We start from the raw sequence: 20,711 nt of genomic DNA on the forward strand, positions 1-20,711 counted from the left end.
AGATCTTGACAAATGGTCCTCTCTGTCTGTTTCCTGGTTCGGTCGAATACAGGTCATCAAAATGAATGTCCTCCCGAGAACTCTCCTACAGCCACTAACAATTAATATACCAGCTTCCTTTTTTACATCGCTGCATTCTAAAATATTTTGTTTCATTTGGAGCAAGAAGGGTCACCGCTTTAGCAGAAGCTTGTTGTTTCGGGCCAAGGGAGCTAGAGGGTTTGGAGTTCATATCTCTCTCTATATTATATGGCAGCTCATCTGGTCCAGATCAAAGACTGGTTCTGGCCTTTGGAATATATACAGTGAGTTGGTGCGGAACAGGCCTTCACTTCTATACCCCTTACTGCTGCCCCGTGGCTACCAAAACTAATCTCAGCGGTCCTGGGATCCCACCCCTTAAACCATGCCACATGGAAAGCTTGTCAGAAACTGCTGTGGAGGACGGGCGGTTTGTAGAGTTACGTGAACAGGGGATACAGTGGGCACAGCGTTTGGTTTCCTACGATCGATGGGTGACACTGGAGATGATGATGGCCGAGGATGGTAGCTAAAAATTGGACTTCCGGAGGGCACTGCAACTTACGCATTTCCCTAAATCTTTACCTGCAGAATACAAATCCGGCAGGACGAAAAGTCTATTTGAAAGGCTTTGTGTGGGCAGCGGCTTGAGCAGACATTTCCTCTCAGTATTGTATTTCAAATTGAATGCTGCCCCCCATAATTTTTTTGCCTGCATACTTCCAGGCTTGGGAGACTGAACTGGGATACGCATTTGATGCTGAACAAAAGGCAAAAATGCTTACCTTGGTGCATAAGGCATCTGTCAGTATTAGGTATCAGGAATCCAGTTTTAAAATCCTGTCCAGGTGGTACAGGACACCTGAGCGTCTACACAATCTTTTTCCTGATGTTGCAGTCAGATGCTGATGCTGTGAACAAGCCAGAGGAACCATGCTCTATATTTTCTGGTCATGCCCCTAATATGTCCCTTTTGGGAACAGGTGAGGGTCCTCATGCAGGGAGTTACCATGCATAACATTCCATGGGACCCAGTTTTTTTCCTATTGCACCATAACTTGTTATCAGAAAAGGCATAAAGGAAATCCATTCTTAGACACCTTATGGTAGTAGCTAACGCTTGCATCCCAGCGTTCTGGAAATTTAAGAACATACTGACGGTGGGTCTGTGGCTCCACAGAGTGAATGATATTATGATAATGGAGGACCTTACAGCCGGTTTAAGCAGACCTAAGAGAAATTCAACGTTATGTGCGGTAGCTGGGTATACTACAGGGACACACTGGAGTTTAAGCACCACGTGGATCCGAATCTCTCTACTTAGGGGTAATGCTTCCCATATATACATGGAGATGTATTCTGCCTAAATTAAAGCACAATTGTTTTAAAATAATGCTGTATGATATAGTGTCGTGAACTCTGGGTAACATGTTGGCGCTATATAATTACTGTGTAATATTATTAAATATTATAGGGTGCAAAACAGAGACATTAATACAAGAAAAAATAAACTTGTTACATTGTTGCTGCTTGGCTTCCACCATGTGGGGAGTTAGGGGTAATGCAATCAATGTGTATGTAACTGTGCAAATATCAGGTCTTTACGATTCCTAAAACTGTTTTTTCTTTTAGTGAGAAGCTGTGATGGCAGAGGCACAAGCAAGTTTCACGTGGTTGGAGTTACGGGCCGTCATAAAGTTTTTGTTTCTCCAGGGAAAGTCATCAAAGGACATTCACACTGAGATGTCACAGACACTGGGGGAGAAGTGTCCTTCCTTTCCCTGACGAAACAAAAACATCAAAAACACTGCTGTCTGGGATCAAGCAGAAAGAAACAAAAATCTCTCATCGGTATATTTATTGTACAACTGCACCTCCTATTTCCACCAACCTCTAACCATTTCCTCAAGGGAGTTGCTGTTCCTACCGTTAAAGCAAGGTGTACTTACCTAAATCCCCCATACAGGTCCAATCCAGGTGCAGGAGATAATTGATGTAGTGCAGCAGATGCACCCATGCCTGCCATTTCAAGGTAATTCTTTTGGAATAATGTTCTCTGAGCTGTAAAAATTCAGGAATTGGTCACCCAGCAAAGGACTTCAGCACTGCAAAGAAAAAATGAAGGAAGTCAAGAGATTCTGAGATCTGAGCATCAGGTGACCATGGCTGTAGGGTTGGAAAAGACGGTGACTTTAACCTCACCCGGAGGTGGCAGGAGGAAGATGGGGTTGAGGTACCTGTAATTCTATTAGTAAATTGGGGAGACGGGAAAGGCTAGAGAGTATAAGCCCACCTTTCACTTTGGTGGAAGATAAACAAAGGCATTAAAAATAATTTATATTGTTAATATTTATAGTTTATACTGCAAAACAATGCAACATTATGTCAAACAATTCCTAAAAAGCATTTCTTTACATTTTAGTCTAACCAAAAACATGGCGGCGCCCAACTGAGATACATCTATACGGGAAACGCCCACTTCCTGCTTCCGGCTCTTTCACAGAGCTTGGTCCCTTCCATGGCAACAGCTTTCTAAGCTAATGAAGCCCCTGACACTGGGAGACTGCGAATATTACACTTGCTGCGAACTTTGATGGGAAAAGCACAAAACCAGCAAATAGCAGCTGTCTATAAATGGTACGAAGTATACTGGTGACATTTTTCTTGTCATTGCCAAACCTTCTTTTTAAAGAGTCCGTTGCCTAGCAACAGGGGGATCCCAACTTCTACAAAGCAGTGCACTGACATTGCCCATGTCTTCATATTAAAGGAACGAAGGAGACCTTTGCCATGGAGCAGGTAAGCTGCTGCCTATTTAAGTGTGGAAAAAAACACATTTTAAACTAAAATTGTTTTACTCACCCTCAGGTTTTGGTATATATGCATGCTTACGTCACTTTCCAGCTTTCTCTCCATAAAGAAAATCAGCTTGTAAGATCTGTCACTTCCTGTTTGCGGGTGACTACACTGCTATACAGGGTCCCAAAGAGTTCCTACTGTAGTCACCCCATCAAGTCTCAGTCAGGGCTCCTCCAGAGGTTGCTGGGGGTTCATTGAGAGCATTGTGTCTTCCATATCAGACAAAGTGACACTAATCATTATTTTTTGGGTGACATTCTTCCCAATGGCCAGCAATGTAAGAGGCATTCTTACCATTGGCCACCACGTTAATATACTGTGATCTTTATATATAGTAATTATAGAGGGGGTTCGCTAAAGACCTAAAAACTGTTTCAAAGGTCCCCCATATTAAAAAGGTCCACACACCCACACACACTTAGTATGTCCAATTTTTTCCTCCTCTTTGTAGTTTGCCCCAACTATCCAGTGCCCATGTATTGCAACCCAACATTTCAGTAACCTCCCAAAAATTACCAGGTGGTAACAGAAAAGTGCTGGGAGGTGCGCCCAGCTAAAAGGGGTTGGAGAGAATGCCGGACAAGGATATGGTCCCAGAAAATGGTGAGTAAGGTCTTTAAAGCAGAGTATGCAGCTGCAATGGAGTGAAAGGGCCGTGTATGCAATATCCAGATATGGCAATCAGTTACCCCATCCGTGTAAATGGCTATTCTGAGCGCCAATTTAAAAGCACTCATGAGCACTGTACTAAATCCGATCCTCCTTTATTATATGGGGCCTTATAAAAATGGCGATCACATTAGGAAAAGGTGAACTAACAAGTGGAAATCTGTTATCTGATCACCACTTTATCATCAATCACTTTATAAATAGGAATCTATGAGTCTGATTTATTAAAGCTCTCCAGGGCTGGAGTAGATAAACTGTCATGGGGGAAACTTGGTGATCCAGCAAACTGGACAAGATCCATTCCAGATTTGCTGGATCACCCAGTTTCTCCCATGATAGTCTATCTTGGAGAGCTTTAATAAATCACACCCAATGTATTACAATTTATTTATGTTGGCTTTTCCCTAATTCGTCCCATTCTATTCATTTTTTATATATAGCACATTTTATTACAGGTTATAGCTCTGCTCCAATCACTGTGTTTGGTGAACATTTCAGAGAGCTTGCATTATACATAATGGACATACAACAAAAAAAAGAAAATAACACTAATCAAATGTTATTCAGAGAAGAATTGCACATGTATAGTCCCTATCGTGTGACTTAAAACAGCGGTTGCCAACCGGTGGTCCGCCGAAGAAAATTTTAGGGGTCTGTGGCTCTGGTCGGTGCACCGAGCAGGGTCAGAAGAAGGACCCCGCTGGGGGGCGCACACCGGCCAGAGCCGTGGACCATGTCCTTAGTACAGTTCCCAGGCTCAGGGAGGTGAGCGGGCTGTGTCCCCGGACACAACCCCTGGGAATTAATGAAATCACAGGCCTCTGCGCAGGAGTTACATCATTCTGGCTCAGCCAATCAAGATGGCTGAAGTTCATAATCAGGAAGAGAAGAAGCATAACGATGGTGGCGCCCTGCCTATTTGTCATCTTTGGCAAGTTAGCAAGGAAGGCTGCATACACACACTCATCTAATGTCGCTGGAAATATTCTTTCATGATCATTTCCAGCATTACAACACCCACATAGGAAACAAACGAGCGCACTGCACACAGCTCCATTCTGTTCTATGGAGAGGGGAGGAATGAATGAGCGGCACCACACTGTGCTATCCTCCCTTCATTTTTATTCATTGTCTGTCATTCTTGAATGTGTCAGAATGGATCCATGAACGACATCGAGCAACCTCTGTACACATGGCAGATTCTCGCCTGAGACAACCCCAATCATTTGTATCGGGCATGAATCATCTGAGGTGTACAAAGCTTAAGTTCTACACAAAAATAAATCAATGCTTAAATGAATAATATATAACTAAAAATAAATGAAATCCTCTTCAGGAAAATATTTATAAAGTGATGATCCTCTCTGCTGATCTCTACTTTTACAAATGGGGCAAACAGAGCAGTGTCTTTGTTTCTACATTTATGGCTATCCGAGCAATCCACCATTTATTATTTGGCCCCATGTTGACTTGGGCAGAAGTTGTAGCCCCTGGTGCAGCCTGGCCCCCGAATCCAAAGGGTCTGCACAGGAGCAGAAGAATATTTAAGGCTCCAGTACTTGGAGGCACCACAGGATTGAGGCTTGGATTATCAGAAATGAACTCAATGATTGCTGGGAAGGGCTGGGTGCAGCTGAAATGAAGCTGTGTAAAATCTAACAAGAGTTTGTATATTCATCTCACGTTTTTTTTGCATTGCAATCTCTTTACTATGAGCTTATTTAGTAATTTTGGCATTCACAATGTTAATTTTTTGTGGATTCTGGGTGTGATGTGTATTTATGGTAGTATAAAGAAAGTTGTTCTCTGTGGTTAATCCATGTGCTAGGATGTCCTGACAGTTGTTGGGCACATAAAACACTTTAAAAGGTCAACTCCATATCTCACAAAACAAATAGAAGGGATTTCTTTTACCAATACTTTAGCAATTTATACAAAGGACAAGGGGGCACTCTTTGTGTCTGGAGGAAAAGAAGTTTAAGCTCCGGATAAGGAAGGGATTCTTCACTGTAAGGTCTGTGAAAATGTGGAATCGGCTCCCTACGCCAGGATTTTTCTGAGACTCTTTCTCAAAAAATTATCTTTATGGACTCTGCAACTAGGAGTAAATTTTAGAAATTTCCTATGTCTGGATATCCCAACAGGCTCCATCATCTAAGTGGAACTGGGATTACCAACACTTTTTATGTAATTATGTAATTATATGTGACACTTTCTGTACTTTCCCTGTATGTGATATCAATACAATTTCTTACACTTTGCCAACAAACTTTTTTTCTCTTTAATAATTTACGCTTATATAGGGGTTGGCAACACAAAACTACTTCTGAAAGAAAAACTCACAATCTATATATATAACTGAAGGGAAGCTATACACAATTTGTTGTGTGATCATTCTCAATTTATTTAGTAAATCATCTACAATAGCCCGGCATTAATTAACTCCTACACGACGGAATACATTTTGCTGAGGGATGATGTTAGCTGCTATTATTGTCCTAGTTGTATAAATCCTGCAACTCCAGTTGGTATTTTGATCCTTTGTTTTTAATACCTTCTGAATCACTGATTCAGAATCAACATGCAGCTCAGGTGATCGGCTTTTTGTGCCGCATTTGTCTGCATGTTTGTTTCACGTTTGTGACTATAGAAACAAGATTGGCTTTACTTCCGGGCAATCAGCATTTAAAAGTTCAGCAATGGCAGCTTACTCATTGTGAAGGTGTGGCATGAGGTAGTTGCAAGTTTTAGTGTTTTAGTAATGCAATTTAGTATGCTGAAATTGCACATCACAGTTTGCTAAAAACAAGAAATATTCAGATGCCTTAGACTCATTTTGTTAACGTATGAAAGTGGAAGGTGCTTTGAGTACAGAAGTAATTTCACAGGTCAACCAAAAATGAGTTTTTAAAATCATCAGAAACCACAGTAAATTTTTCTAAATCAGTTTTTTGAGGAGAATTTAGATCTGTTTCAGTTTTTTCCCTAACACGTACAGTTTCTGAGTTATGAGTACTATTATAGATAACATTGTACGTGCATGTATTTTGTAAATGTTAATACATCTTCAGTGTAAATTAAAATAAGGCACACTGTGATATAGATCTACTAAACAGTGTCAGTCAGGTACCATTGTTATGCTTAGAGTATGATTTTCTTGTGTACTTTTTGTCTGGATTGTCACGGTACAGCATCCAGCAGTAGTCAGCCATCATACTTTCATTCCTGAAACCTTGGTAGCAGTGCTCCATTTCCTGAATGTCCTGGTGAAAATGTTCTTCTCGTTCGTCACTCACCATACCAAGATTTTCCAGGAAGAATTCTGGATGTTAGTGCAAGAAATTAACTTTTAATGACATGCTACAACCCAGTTTCTGGTATGAACCAAGCAGATTCTGAACTCTTTCCTTGTATGCAGGGGACTTATGGTTGCCCAGGAAATTTTCACACAGCCACTTGAATGCATCCCAAGCTTCTAGCTCAGCTGCTTCTGTTTAAGCCTTGAAGCAAGAAGTTCTGCTTTGTCTTTGGAGAGATTTAGATCACAAACGAGATCATTCAGCTCTGCTTGTGTAAAGGTCTCTGGTTCTGAATCTTCATTGGCCAAATAGTCAGGATACGATGATTCGGTGTTGTAACTGGCTGCAACTCCAGCGCATTCCTGATCACCTTCTTCAGAAGCAAGTCCATCATGTGGCGGTACCGGAACTGGCAATGAATCATCAGGAGGAACAGGCCTAATTGCAGAATCAAGGCTGGGATATACAATTTTGTGCTTAGTTTTACCTGAAAATCCACTTTTGTTGACACGGCAAAAATAGCAGTCGATTAGATGGTCTCGGCGGTTCTCTCCACACCATCGGGATTGCAAATGGAATTGCTGCTTTACACTGATATAGCCAGTCACACAGTCTGTTGGAACAACTGGTACAGATGACATGTGGAGCCCAAGATTTATCCTGGTCAACAAGTGGAAAGCCGTAATATAATTTGTATATATTTTTAAGTTCTGTGGTAATTTGGCGACGTTGTGCTTTGGTTGTGAATGAACCCCTGTGATTTCTGTGGAGCAAAGCAACATTAAAATGATCACCTCTTAGCTAGTACTCATAATCTTTTTGCTCCCCACCACTTTACTAACACATATATTTAACACAGGCCAATTAAGATGGTCATTCAAACAAAAAAGATGGTAAGTTAGAACTTCTGACATGAATCTGTTTTCTTAGCATTGACAGCTATGGTTTAACGTGACAGACTACTAGAATTTTTGGAGCGGTCATCAATGGCAACTGCCATATTACTTTTAACAGATTTACCCTATTAATGTATGGTATGGTACAGCACAATTTTCTATTTTAATGCCTCAACTTGCTTTCCTATACCTCTAGGTGGTGGAAGGAATATTATAACACCACGATTCCTAAGGCATTTCAATACAGTTATAATTAATGAATTTGATGACAATTCGATGTACACAATATTCTCAAGAATACTAGACTGGCATCTTTCGATAAGGTAAGCAACTTCCACATGGTTTTAAGAGATAGATCTTGCAACCCTAAATTGACTATGTCAAAATATAGCTATGATTACTTGGGGAACCATCACTTCCTCCATGACATTACACAATCATACTATTACATATACTAATCAGTCAGAAGGAACCCACTGACAGGTGAAGTGATAACATTGATGATCTTTTTACAATGGGCTGACAAGGGTGGGATATATTGGACAGAAAGTGAACATGAAATGTCATGTGAAAAATGGACAAAGGTGAGGATCTGGGCGATTGCAATGATGGTAAAATGACTGGGGTCATTATGTGCAAAATAGGGTGCTACCTGTGTTCAGTACTAAAATCTGTCCAAGCAAGGACAGCTGGTGAACCAGCGAAGGCTTATTGATGAGTAGGGAGGAACTGTATCTGATCCAAAGTCTCAGGAGAGCTGCTGTAGTACAAATTGTTACAAAAATGTAATGCTGGCTATAGGAGAAAGGCGTCAGGGCGCTCAGTGCATGAGATCTTGCTGGGTAGCTGCAGACCAGAGTGCCCTTGCTGACCGCTTACCAGCACCAAGTGCACATGAGCATCTGAGCTGGTCCATGGGTCAATGAAAGAAAAATGCGGTCTGGTTTGAAGAATGAAATCATGTGGATGGCTGGATGTTTGTCATTTACCTGGGGAAGAGACAGCAGCAGGAACACACTATGGGAGGTAGACCTACGGAATCGTCTGCTAACATCTTGGTGCCAAATACAACAGAACAGCTTCAGAGGTCTTGTGGAGTCCATTCCCCAATGGGTCAGAGCTGTTAGATAGCATAGGGGGGACCCACACAATGTTAGGTGGGTGGTTTTAATGTTTTTGCTGTATATGTGATATATAAATAATATAATGCCATCCCAAATAAGAAGATAGATAATTCCATGATCCACATTTGATTTCATTTCTTAGTTTTTAGCATATACTCCATAATACTCTAGGTAGGTCAGGAAAATGTCTATAAAAGGACACACGCCGCAATGAAAAATCATGTTTAGGATAAGTTTTTTATATGTATATGTGATCTTCTTTTGAACAGGCTGCATACTACAACAGACAGAAGCTGCCAAAGATACAGTCAAAATTTTTACCGCAGCTGTCCGAGGTAAGATTGGAATTTCTTGTTTCCGCTAATGTACTAATTTTAGGCCTGATTTATTAAACCTCTCCAAGACTGGAGAAGATACATTTTCATTAGGAATCGTGGCTACTCCAGCAAACCTGTAATTGATTTGGCCCAGGTTTGAAAACATTTGGCAAAAAATAGCAAATGACGTTTAGGAAAACCATTCCAGGTTTGTTGGATCACACAGGTTCACCACTTAAAGTGTATATTTTCCACTGTCAGAGCTCTTTAATAAATAAGGTCCTTTGTGTTTTATTTGCCCCATTGTCTGAATGGGGGATTTCAAGGTATCCTTTTGGCATTAGGGGCCTTAGAGATAAATATAGCTCCTTCAGTTCCATTAGAACTAATAAATGTTGATATTCTTTCAGAATTATTCTGCTAACACCATAAAAATTAGAAATGTTTTATCTAGTTAGGGATTAACCTTAGGAATTGATGGGGCAGAGCCTATTTGTTGATTTGAGCCAGGAAAATAAAAAATCACTTATAAAGGGACACATTTATAAAAGGTCTAATAATGGATCACCGCTTGTTTTCTACCTTAACAATGGCAAATTTGATAAAAGTCAATTAGATTTTATACAGTGGTGATCAGTGGTTTGGTTGGTGTAACGTCATTACCCTAAAGTGGTGATCTGCAACAACATTCACCTAAATAGAGTCACTCATCACCATATTTGAAGTTAGCTTACATACATATATATAGTCTGGAGGAAAAGAAGTTTAAGCTCCGGATAAGGAAGGGATTCTTCACTGTAAGGTCTGTGAAAATGTGGAATCGGCTCCCTCGGGAAGTTAAAGATAACAGAGACTGTTGATCCAGTGAACATCCGATTGATTGCCTCATGGAATCAGGAAGGAATTTTTTTCCCCTGTTAAAGCAAACTGTACCAGGGTTTTTTATGTCTTCCTCTGGATCAACTGTATCAACTGTCTTTTAAGGTTTTAAATCTGGGATATGTTTTCTATGCTAGTGGTGGAACCTGATGGATTTATGTTTTTTTCAACCTGACTTACTAGTTACTATGTAACTATGTAATTTCAGTAATTATACACTGCATAACAATTTTATTGATCAAGAAGTAACATTTTTTTTAAAAGGTCAAACATCCAGTCAATACCATGTGGAACAAGCAATCCGTGTGCCTGATGCATGTTAAACCCATCACACATGCTTATATGTCAAGCCTAACTGTAATTGCCATGCATTTTTTAAATATATTCTTGGTAACAATGCCTTTTTGACAGCTGCCTAGCAGACAGAAACACGCTACTGTACTAGAGAAACAAATTAACGACTAGAAAACGTTTCTTTCTCTCCAAAAAAGATAAGTGGGAAATACTAAACCTGGACAAATGCCCATATTATTTCCTGGATATTCAACTAGAAATACAGTATAAAGTGATCATCTATGTTTTTAAGTGCCTCTAAACAATCCCCTGAGGAAGCCTATCTGTGAAACGCGTCAGATGCCGAGCCTGTGTTATTTTTTTTATTACAAATTTAAAGACCAAAATAATTTAATTATTATCATCCATGTTATAACTGGTATTGTTCTCGAGAATGTTAAAAGCTTATGTGTGTATTTCTTGAAAAATATTCTTTGTATGAGTAAACTCAACTTAAATCACAAGCCTTAAAAGGCCCACTAGGTATCTATCATTTCTTGTATTTGTAAAACAATGACATGTATTTTTTTTTTTTTGTAGGATTTTCTACCATGCCAAATCAAAGGAGAAGCAAAATCATGCATTCTAGCTTTCCAGTGCACGGACCATCAAAAAACGGAAATCTGTCAACCAGACCTCCACAAAGTACACATGCTAGTCATTACCACCCAAAGAAACACAGAGAAGATTTCCGAAGTGCCCTTGTTGATATCATTTTGTGAGTTTTTTTGTTTGCTTGAGCCGTTTACTTGCAATTTTTGCCATTTTGGTTTGCTGCAACACTTTGACCATCTTAGGTTATAGACATAATAGGTCTGATTTATTAAAGCTCTCCAAGCTTGGAGAGGATACATTTTCAGAAGTAAAGCTGGGTGGTCCAGCAAACCTGGAATGGGTTTCCTAAAAGTAATGCTATTTGTTAGCAAATGTTTTCAATCCTGGACCAGATGCATTCCAGGTTTGCTGAAACACCCAGCTTCACTGATGAAAGTGTATCTTCTCCAGCCTTGGAGAGCTTTTATAAATCAGGCCCAACGAGGCTGATTTACTTAGGAAGTTGAGAATATATATATTGGTTGAAAATGCAAATATATATTTAGATATGTATGTATATGGTCTATTTTACATACATTCTTATCAGCACTTCATTTATGTCTTATACTCTCCCCTGAGGAAGCCCAAGCGGGCTAAGCACGCCAGGATTTTTCTGAGACTCTTTCTCAAAAAATTATCTTTATGGACTCTGCAACTAGGAGTAAATTTTAGAAATTTCCTATGTCTGGATATCCCAACAGGCTCCATCATCTAAGTGGAACTGGGATTACCAACACTTTTTATGTAATTATGTAATTATATGTGACACTTTCTGTACTTTCCCTATATGTGATATCAATACAATTTCTTACACTTTGCCAACAAACTTTTTTTCTCTTTAATAATTTACATATACTTATATAGGGGATGGCAGCACAAAACTACTTCTGAAAGAGACACTTACAATCTATATATATATAACTGAAGGGAAGTTATACACAATTTGTTGTGTGATCATTCTCAATTTATTTAATAAATCATCCACAATAGCCTTGCATTAATTAACTCCTACACGTAAGGAATACATTTTGCTGGGGGATGATATTAGCTGCTATTGCTGTCCTAGTTTTATAAATCCTGCAACTCCAGTTGGTATTTTGATCCTCTGTCTTTTACACCTTCTGAATCACTGTTTCAGAATCAACATGCAGCTCAGGTGATCAGCTTTTTGTGCCGCATGTTTGTTTCACGTCTGTGACTATAGAAACAAGAATGGCTTACTTCCAGGCAATCAGCATTTATAAGTTCAGCAATGGCAGCTTACATATTCTGAAGGTGTGGCATGAGGTAGTTGCATGTTTTAGTGTTTTAGTAATGCAATTTAGTATGCTGAAATTGTACATCACACATCATGTGTACAAACATCGTTTGCTAAGAACGACAAATATTCAGATGTTGAAAGCTCATTTTGTTAACGTATGAAAGTGGAAGGTGCTTTGAGTGCAGAAGTAATTTCACAGGTCAACAAAAATTTAGTTTTGAAAATCATCAGAAACCACAGTAAATTTTTCTAAATCAGTTTTTTGAGGAGAATTATTATATTAACTAAAATAATGCACACTGTGATATAGATCTACTAAACAGTGTCAGTCAGGTACCAGTGTTATGCTTAGAGTATGATTTTCTTGTGTACTCTTTGTCTGGATTGTCTCAGTACAGCATCCAGCAGTAGTCAGCCATCATACTTTCATTCCTGAAACCTTGGTAGCAGTGCTCCATTTCCTGGATGTCCTGGTGAAAATGTTCTTCTCGTTCGTCACTCACCATACCAAGATTTTCCAGGAAGAATTCTGGATGTTAGTGCAAGAAATGAACTTTTAATGACATGCTACAACCCAGTTTCTGGTATGAACCAAGCAGATTCTGAACTCTTTCCTTGTATGCAGGGGACTTATGGTTGCCCAGGAAATTTTCACACAGCCACTTGAATGCATCCCAAGCTTCTAGCTCAGCTAGTATTTCCTTCAGTTCTTTATCAAATCACGCTAGCAACATGGTAAAATTGGGCAACTATATTAAAATAATATAAAATACAACACTTTCTGCTCACTTTTTCACCTATTTGTGATAAAACATTCAGGATCAAAATACTAGATGTGAAAAGAAATGGTTCCAAGAGCTGCAGAACGCTATCACAAGTTTTACAGTAGGCCCGGCAACAAGTTTTCCTCTCAAAAAGGAATGAAATAAAATAATTCTTTATTTTACATATGCCTAGTGTTGAATGGTCTCTAAATAAAGTAAAATGGTCTTTAAATAAAGTAATTAGCAAAGCAGAAAAACAACCTTCCAAGTGTATTACAAATTCTACAAATTAGGAAGGAACGTTCTGTAATGATCATTTTTCATATATACAGAGAGAGAGAAAGAGAGGTAGTAACAACAATGAAAATACAAACCTACACCAATAAAATGTATATATGTTTATTAAATATTGTCTCAGAGATACAAAGAATATGCCTAGTACAATAAAATATGATAGCTTAGGACAGAAAATTTGCAAGATTAGTGTTTGTAGTTTGTAATATGAAGTTCCGCCTTATGTTCGGAATAAAACAGATCAGTTCTGTAGAATTGAAGGCCGTTTGTTGTTAAGATACTGATATGCTGTATGATTTGGTGGCCTTACTAATAACTTTCTCCTCCCTATAAATCTTTGTTAACAAATAAAAACCTGGCTTGAAGTATATGAGAACCGAATTTCTGTAACTCAAATTAATATTTTTTCAAGCATTAATAATTATTAGGCAATATTGAGTCAACATCGGGGCTGTAGAGCCAATTAAAGCAATATCCAGTCCTTGGAACCTATTATAGCAGCCTTGGTATATGTTAGGAAACCTTTAAGCCTGTGCACCCATTTAGGGATTGTGACCTTAGTAATCATATGGACACCCTACAGGCCTTCGAACCTATTAGTAACCTCTGGGCTATGCATCATATTAGCACATCCTCTAGGTCAGCGTTTCTTGCGCTTTTTAACATGGGGGAACTCTTTTCAGGTCTTAGAGAACCCCTTCAATAGTTACATAGAATATTTAGTTGAATTATAGAATATATTATATAATATATTATATATATACAGAGAATAATAGTTATATTATATCCACAGCCAGTGGGAAGAATGTCACCCTTACAGATAGCCAAAAAGAATATTGGTGTTAGGGAAACTGAGAGGCACAAATTGCTCATAGCTCAAGGACCCCCTAGCAACCTCTGGGGGGACCCTGGTTGAGAAACACTGTTCTAAGCATTGGGCACTATAAGGGCAATTTTTCTAAATAAATATTAGAGGTACTTTTAAGCCAGTGAATGTATTGGGGAAGCCTCTGGGCCTCACAGGCATTTTTAGAGCAACATCAGAATCTTGGAAACTGGACCTCGGGACCTATTACAAAGACTTCTAGGCCTTGATATATAATAAGGAGCCTTCAGGTCTGTGGACTTTTTAGGGCAGCCTCTAAATCTTGGCAGTTAGAAAATCCTTGGGCTATGTGACTTAAGACACTGTTTGGCCTTTAGACCTCTTAGAATAATCTCCAGACATTGACCAATATTTAGATGACTTTACATTCATGATAACTTATTTTAACTAATTTGTGATATGTCTTTACATTTTCAGAGGTACAATTACTACATTAGCCATGGCATTGACACAGAACATGTAGCACCTATGGAAGAGTCTTGGCTTGAAAATGTCCTCAGCCTGGTTCCAAAACATTTGAAGGTGTACACAGACAGCATTGACCTACTCTCAGATGAAATGAGGGAGGATTATCTACTCAGTGTTAAAAAAGCCATTGGTATGTCTTTTGTTTTTTAATTTATTAAACGTTTGTCTAATTTATTAAACGTTCAATGCCTTCTGTGTCAAAGGGTATGAAGGGTCTGGCAAAAGTTGCGGGAGCATGAGAAAGAGATCTTAAAAAAACTTGGATGAGGCTGTTGAGTGAATGTACTAATATTACTTAAGGGTGATCTCCACTGGCCCTTAAAAAGTATAGATCACTAGTAAAAGTGCCAAAAAAAATGATGATCTACTCAGCTAATTCCCAGCTAGTTGTTGCTGCTGCTAATCAGCCTTTTCACTGGGGCATGGCAGGGTTAGATCCGTGTTTCTTGAATTTTTTAACATAAGGAAAATTTTTAAAAAATATTCAGGTGTTCGGGGAACTCCTTCTATAATTCCTGCTACCCTCACAGATAGCCAAAAAGATATTTGGTATATGTTAAACTGACCTGGGAGGCACAAGCTGCTTATTGCTCAAGCAACCCCCAGCACCCTCTGGAGGTTCCACAGAACCTTGGCTGAGAATCACCGGGTTAGATATAATTAACACAAATTAAAAAAATATTAATTTTACCATGTTTCTGGAGTTTTTGGCAAATGATAACTGTGACTAATGACTTCATGAGAGCCTCTCACTGAGCGCCTTAGGGTTTTTGTTTCAGCAAGAATATGTCATTTTGATGAAATCATAAAATTTACCCCTCAAAGCCATCCAGATTACTTTTCAAAAAGTAACGGGTTGCTTCTTGTTTATGCTAAACCCTCGTTTTAACATTCTCATGGACAAATGTAAAAAACTCTTCATCTTGCTCCATGTGTATCGGATCTTATATGTATCTTATATGCAGGCTTGTGAAAGATACAGCAGAAGTCCATGTCACATTGCAGATCTTTAGTCATTCAGCATTCAGCAATTGTCATCAATTAGCTATACCAGTAATTAAAGGGATCGGCTGAAACACTTCATTGCCCAAAAATGGAACTCACCTTGTATAAGCTTCTTCAAAGGGAAAAGACGGCTGACCCAGACTTTTGAGCATGTTCACTTTCATCTGGTCGCCTTGGGTGGGCAAGTTCCTACCATCTTCTTTTACTCAATGCTTGTTTGAACTTTAGGGATCTTCTTTCACATCCTCTCACCAGCTTTCTTCCCCACTATTTTAGTTTTGGCCCATCCAATCTATGACATTTAACCTCCATTATACCCCCCCCCCCATTCCCTTACCCCTTGTTGGAAGTGGAAAAAAATTATATTAATTTGACTTGAATAAAAAGGTAACTTTGCCTCATGGAAAGCAGTATACAGTTAGTATTCTTTGCTATCATAAAATGGCCATCAAAGGCTTCCTGAGCAGAGACAATGATTGATCTTTCATGAGTGGATGCCTGGGGATCATTAACATATTGGCCAGTTTGACCATCTGGGGGTATTTCCTGCCCAAATCTGCTTACTGTTGCTTCACTTCTCCTGGAGGAGTAAGGGGTCGGCGATAACAATCCTAAGCCTGAGACAAGGATGAACTTTGTGATCTCTTTAACAAGACTTGACTAATGGTGGACCAACAATGTGATTTGCTCTTGACTTTAGATGGGTTTAAGGAAAGCCTGTATGTATGACTGTGTGAGTGAAAAGGTATAGTGGTAGGTACAGAGCAGGACCCCTTCCTATAGACCCCCTGCTATCTTCCCTTTTTCTTATAAATAATATGTATATAATATCCTAATCTGTAAATAAACTTTTCCCTTTTACAAGATCCATTTGTCCTTTTATGAAAATAAGGCACCCCAAACAGAGCACATTTTACACCTTCATTCCATTTTTTCCAGTCCCCACCCTTGCCTCTATTTTTCATTACATATAAACTTATTTTTGCTTCTGTTTGACAATTGTTTTATTGTTCCTCTCATGTAAAACCCAATAAACATATTTGAAAAGGAGATATGCCGACATCCCTGGTATGGGTAAAGCGATTTGTTATAGGTTCACTATTGAAGGAGCTAACATTGTGCACCGCAACACTCAGAGGGTTCAATTTATAAAGCTGTGAATCTCACATTCACCAAAACATTTCCTGCTGGAGAATTTTCCAAGTCCTTGTGTCTCCATTGTAATAATTGTTTCTACACCTGGGAATGTCCGGTTCACTGCTTTATAAATAGACTCCAAAAAGTCCATATCCAGTTTTCTTTCTGTAAAGCTTTCTGGATTGCTTTCTTATGTATCTGTTTACATATTATCAGATATCAGTCGGGTTGCTGCCATGTAACCAGGTTGCATACATTGTACTTCTAACTGGGCAGTGTTGGCAGGGTTGAATGGATTGTTGCCTTGGTTTGCAACACTCAGCTGTGTATACATACCTAAGCTTCCCACAGGGTTCAGTTAACCATTTGAGTAACACAATAGATGTGATTTATTAAAGCTCTCCAAGGCTGGAGAGGATACACTTTCATCGGTGAAGCTGGGTGATCCAGCAAACCTGGAATGGATTTCTTCCCAGTCATTTGCTATTTGCTAGCAAATGTTTTCAATCCTGGACCAGATGCATTCCAGGTTTGCTGGATAATCCAGCTCGACTGATAAAATTGTATCCCCTCCAGCCTTGGTAAGCTTTAATAAATCTGGTCCAATATATTAAATTAATACAAATTTACTGTATGGGTTTATTGTTAAAATAAGGGAACTCTCAATAGAAATTGACATTGTTATCTGCGATGTCTGTTTATTTTTCTTTTGTGTGTAACAGTATGACATTTAATGCACTGAGACTGAATAGTGGTGATTTCTAGACAGCATTAGGATTCTAATACACAATCAGAACAATAATAAAGCAAACTGGTGGCAAAGTTAGTCTATAGAATGGTTTAATGTGTGTTTGCAACCCCCTTTTCTTGTAATCTTGGGCATGTGGCTGGTATAGTTTTACACAGATTATTATTTATATAACGCCAACATATTACGCAGAGCTGTACAAAGTCCATAGTCATGTCACTAGCTGTTTCTTAAAGAAGCTTACACTCTAATGTTCCCACCCTAGTCATATGTCATTTTTACAGTCTAAGGTCAATTTTTTGGAGGGGAAGCCAATTAAACTAACTGCATGTTTTTTGGAATGTGGGAGAAAACCGGAGTACCTGGAGGAAACTCACACATACACGGGGAGAACCTGAAAACTCCATGCAGATAGTGTCCTGGCCAAGATTCGAACCCAGAACCCAGTGCTGCTAACCACTAAGCCACCATGCTGCCTGATCTGCAGAGTTGGTACCAGAATTAGTAAGTGGCCCGGAGCAGGAAATAAAGTCTGCAGAAGTCAGAACCTGTTATGTGTTTCAGGTCACTAATTTAGAAAGTTTTTACGCTGGCAGGATCAGCATGACATTCAAAAGTATAGAAGCAGATAAGTAGCGGTTGGCTTATACAGGTTTCTTTAACGTATTATTATATAGTATTTATGTTCTTATGTTATTATGTTACTAGAGTGTGCTTTTGTCATTTATGACATTCCCTATTTCTGGGACATTGTATTTTATAATTTTATTTTTTCTTTTAGTTGATTTTGTATTAAAAGATCCAGGAGAGAAGAATGAGGACAAGCAAGTTATTCTAGAGCCACATCGTGCAGAGTAAGTCATTAACTCCTTACAAGTTAAATTAAAAGTTAAAACTTCCTCCTGTGGGTCCCCTTCCTGCATAAATCTTTATATAAGGTATTACCCTCCCAATGCCAATGCAGCACAATTCTTGAAAAGCTTTTAAAACAATCAATTTTTCTAGGCAGGGGCTGTGATTTCAATGCTTTACCAGTCTTAAAGATTTTTGTTTCAGGTCACAGAACAGCTGATCATCTGGGCTATTATTTGGGGTACATAAAACAACATTACCATGCTAGTGAAGAGTAAAAACACACTTGGGGCTCTATTTATAATTTATTCCCCCAGCCAATTCCTTTGAAAATTGGCTGGTGGTGATTTTTATGGTCATATTTTTCTACAGCAGTGATTTGCAACCACTGTGCCACCACACACTAGTGTGCCATGAGAGATCTTTAGGTGTGCCATGGGAAATTAGCAACTACCAACTAGTGTGTTGTAGTAACTGGCAGAGTAATGTAATACTCTTCCATGTCAGGGGGTGGCAGTAGGTAGCTTAAATGCCTTGTTTACTCAGAGAGGCAAGAGAGTTGGCTACAGAGTGTCATTTTGTAACATTTTTGATTTGTGGTGCAGGATTTTTTCAATGTAAAAAGTGTGCCATGGCTCAAAAAAGGTTGAAAAACATTGCTCTACAGGTCTCCTATCGAAGAATTGAGTTGTATGAACTAATTGAAGAAGTATTATTAAAATTATTGCCTATTACTAACAATGCAAGCCTGTGATCTTATCAAATGGTCCCTGTTTGAAGCAATGAATAGATCTGACATACATAACCCCTAAAGCTAGTATTATTCTGGACATATTGGAGATATTGGGCGCTATTTATAAATAAGTTGCAGTCTGATAACTGATTACTACTGCTTTGTTCTCACCTTTGGTAAATCTGATTGTTTGAATGTCACTTTCACATAAACAGGTGCTCAAGTTACTTAATAATAGTAAAGTATTTGGAAGAGGTAGATGCAGCCAGTTCACTTCAATTGAAGAAAGTGGCAATCAAAATTATAGAAAAAAAAAAACACTAATCTCTAACATCTTCTATAGAGATTGTGACTTGTGGCTTTAATTTTTCAAATGAGCACACCATGGATGTATTTTTTCACATGAATTACATGAATTTTTAGCTGGGTGAGAAGAAGCTGTTAGATTACACATTTAGTACTCCATGGTATTGTTGCCATAGGAATTCAGTACCCCCCATAATTGTGTCAGCTCTTTACTGCCCCCTAAACTTTGTTCTAATAACCCCCCCCCCCCCACACACACACACACACACACACACACAAACACACACCCACACACACTTAGTAGGTCCAATTTTTTCTTCGTCTTTGTAGTTTGCCCCAACTATCCAATGCCCATGTATTGCAACCCAACATTTCAATAACCTCCCAAAAATTACCGGGTGGTAATTTTATTTATATAAATATTTTATATTTAGTAATTTATATATATATATATATATATATATATATATATACATATATATCAATGTTGTTCTATTAACTACAGATGAGAGGTGTACTTAAATGTTCATGAATTAGGAAGATGGGTAAATGTACAGATTTGGTTTCACATTGGTTCAAAATCAGGCTTAAATAGAAACATATAAGTTAAACTGATTAGCGTCAGAGTTGAATATAAGAAAAAGTACAAGTTATATATTGTTGCATTGTTTAAATGTTTTCTTTTTTCACTTAGATTGCAAGTAGTGCCAAAACCATGGAAAAAGTCATTTTTGGCCAATTACAACTTCATCAAAGAGAATCTAAATTCTGTAAACCCAACAATGGCAGCAGTTTTAGATTTATGGCATTCATCGTTTGGGTAAGTACAAGGTTCTGTCTGAAGAAAAATGTTCACTTCACTGCACTGCAAAGTGTATTTAATGTGTATTGAATGTTCCACTTAAACAATTTGGCTTTAGGCAGGTCCTTATTACAGAAAGGTGGGGGTAATGTTCTTTCTGCAATAAGTATTCTTACCTGCCTGATAACCGCCCAGCTGTAAGAAGTCACTGAGCTGCGCTAGCATCTGTTGGATGTCAGGGATACCCATCAATGCAGGCTTCTCCTGCAGGTGCCAGGGCTAAATGAACTTTTGCACACCTGCATAAGAGTTACGTCCTCCCAGCCGGGCCAATCAAAATGGTCAGGAAAGAAGAAGGAAGAGAATGGCGGTGTCTGCAATGGAATGGTGACAGGTGAGTATCCCCAGGAGTTAAGTTCTGCATTTTAGTTCAGTAAAATAAAACTTTAGTTGTTTTTAGAGTA

General features: G+C 38.7%; 1 protein-coding gene across 1 annotated transcript in view; it reads left to right on the top strand.

The window, feature by feature from the left end:
* Positions 1 to 2,591: 2,591 nt before the first annotated feature.
* Positions 2,592 to 20,711, top strand: part of DNAH7 (dynein axonemal heavy chain 7) — a 93,885-nt gene continuing 75,765 nt past the window's right edge. The window contains 7 exon segments of the mRNA XM_072422174.1: positions 2,592 to 2,820; positions 9,138 to 9,203; positions 10,556 to 10,559; positions 10,938 to 11,115; positions 14,616 to 14,794; positions 18,336 to 18,408; positions 20,140 to 20,265. Of these exon segments, the coding sequence (XP_072278275.1) occupies positions 2,812 to 2,820; positions 9,138 to 9,203; positions 10,556 to 10,559; positions 10,938 to 11,115; positions 14,616 to 14,794; positions 18,336 to 18,408; positions 20,140 to 20,265 (635 nt within the window). The 5' untranslated portion in view covers positions 2,592 to 2,811.

The sequence above is a fragment of the Pyxicephalus adspersus genome, chromosome 1 (assembly GCF_032062135.1).
Source record: "Pyxicephalus adspersus chromosome 1, UCB_Pads_2.0, whole genome shotgun sequence".
NCBI lineage: Eukaryota > Metazoa > Chordata > Amphibia > Anura > Pyxicephalidae > Pyxicephalus > Pyxicephalus adspersus.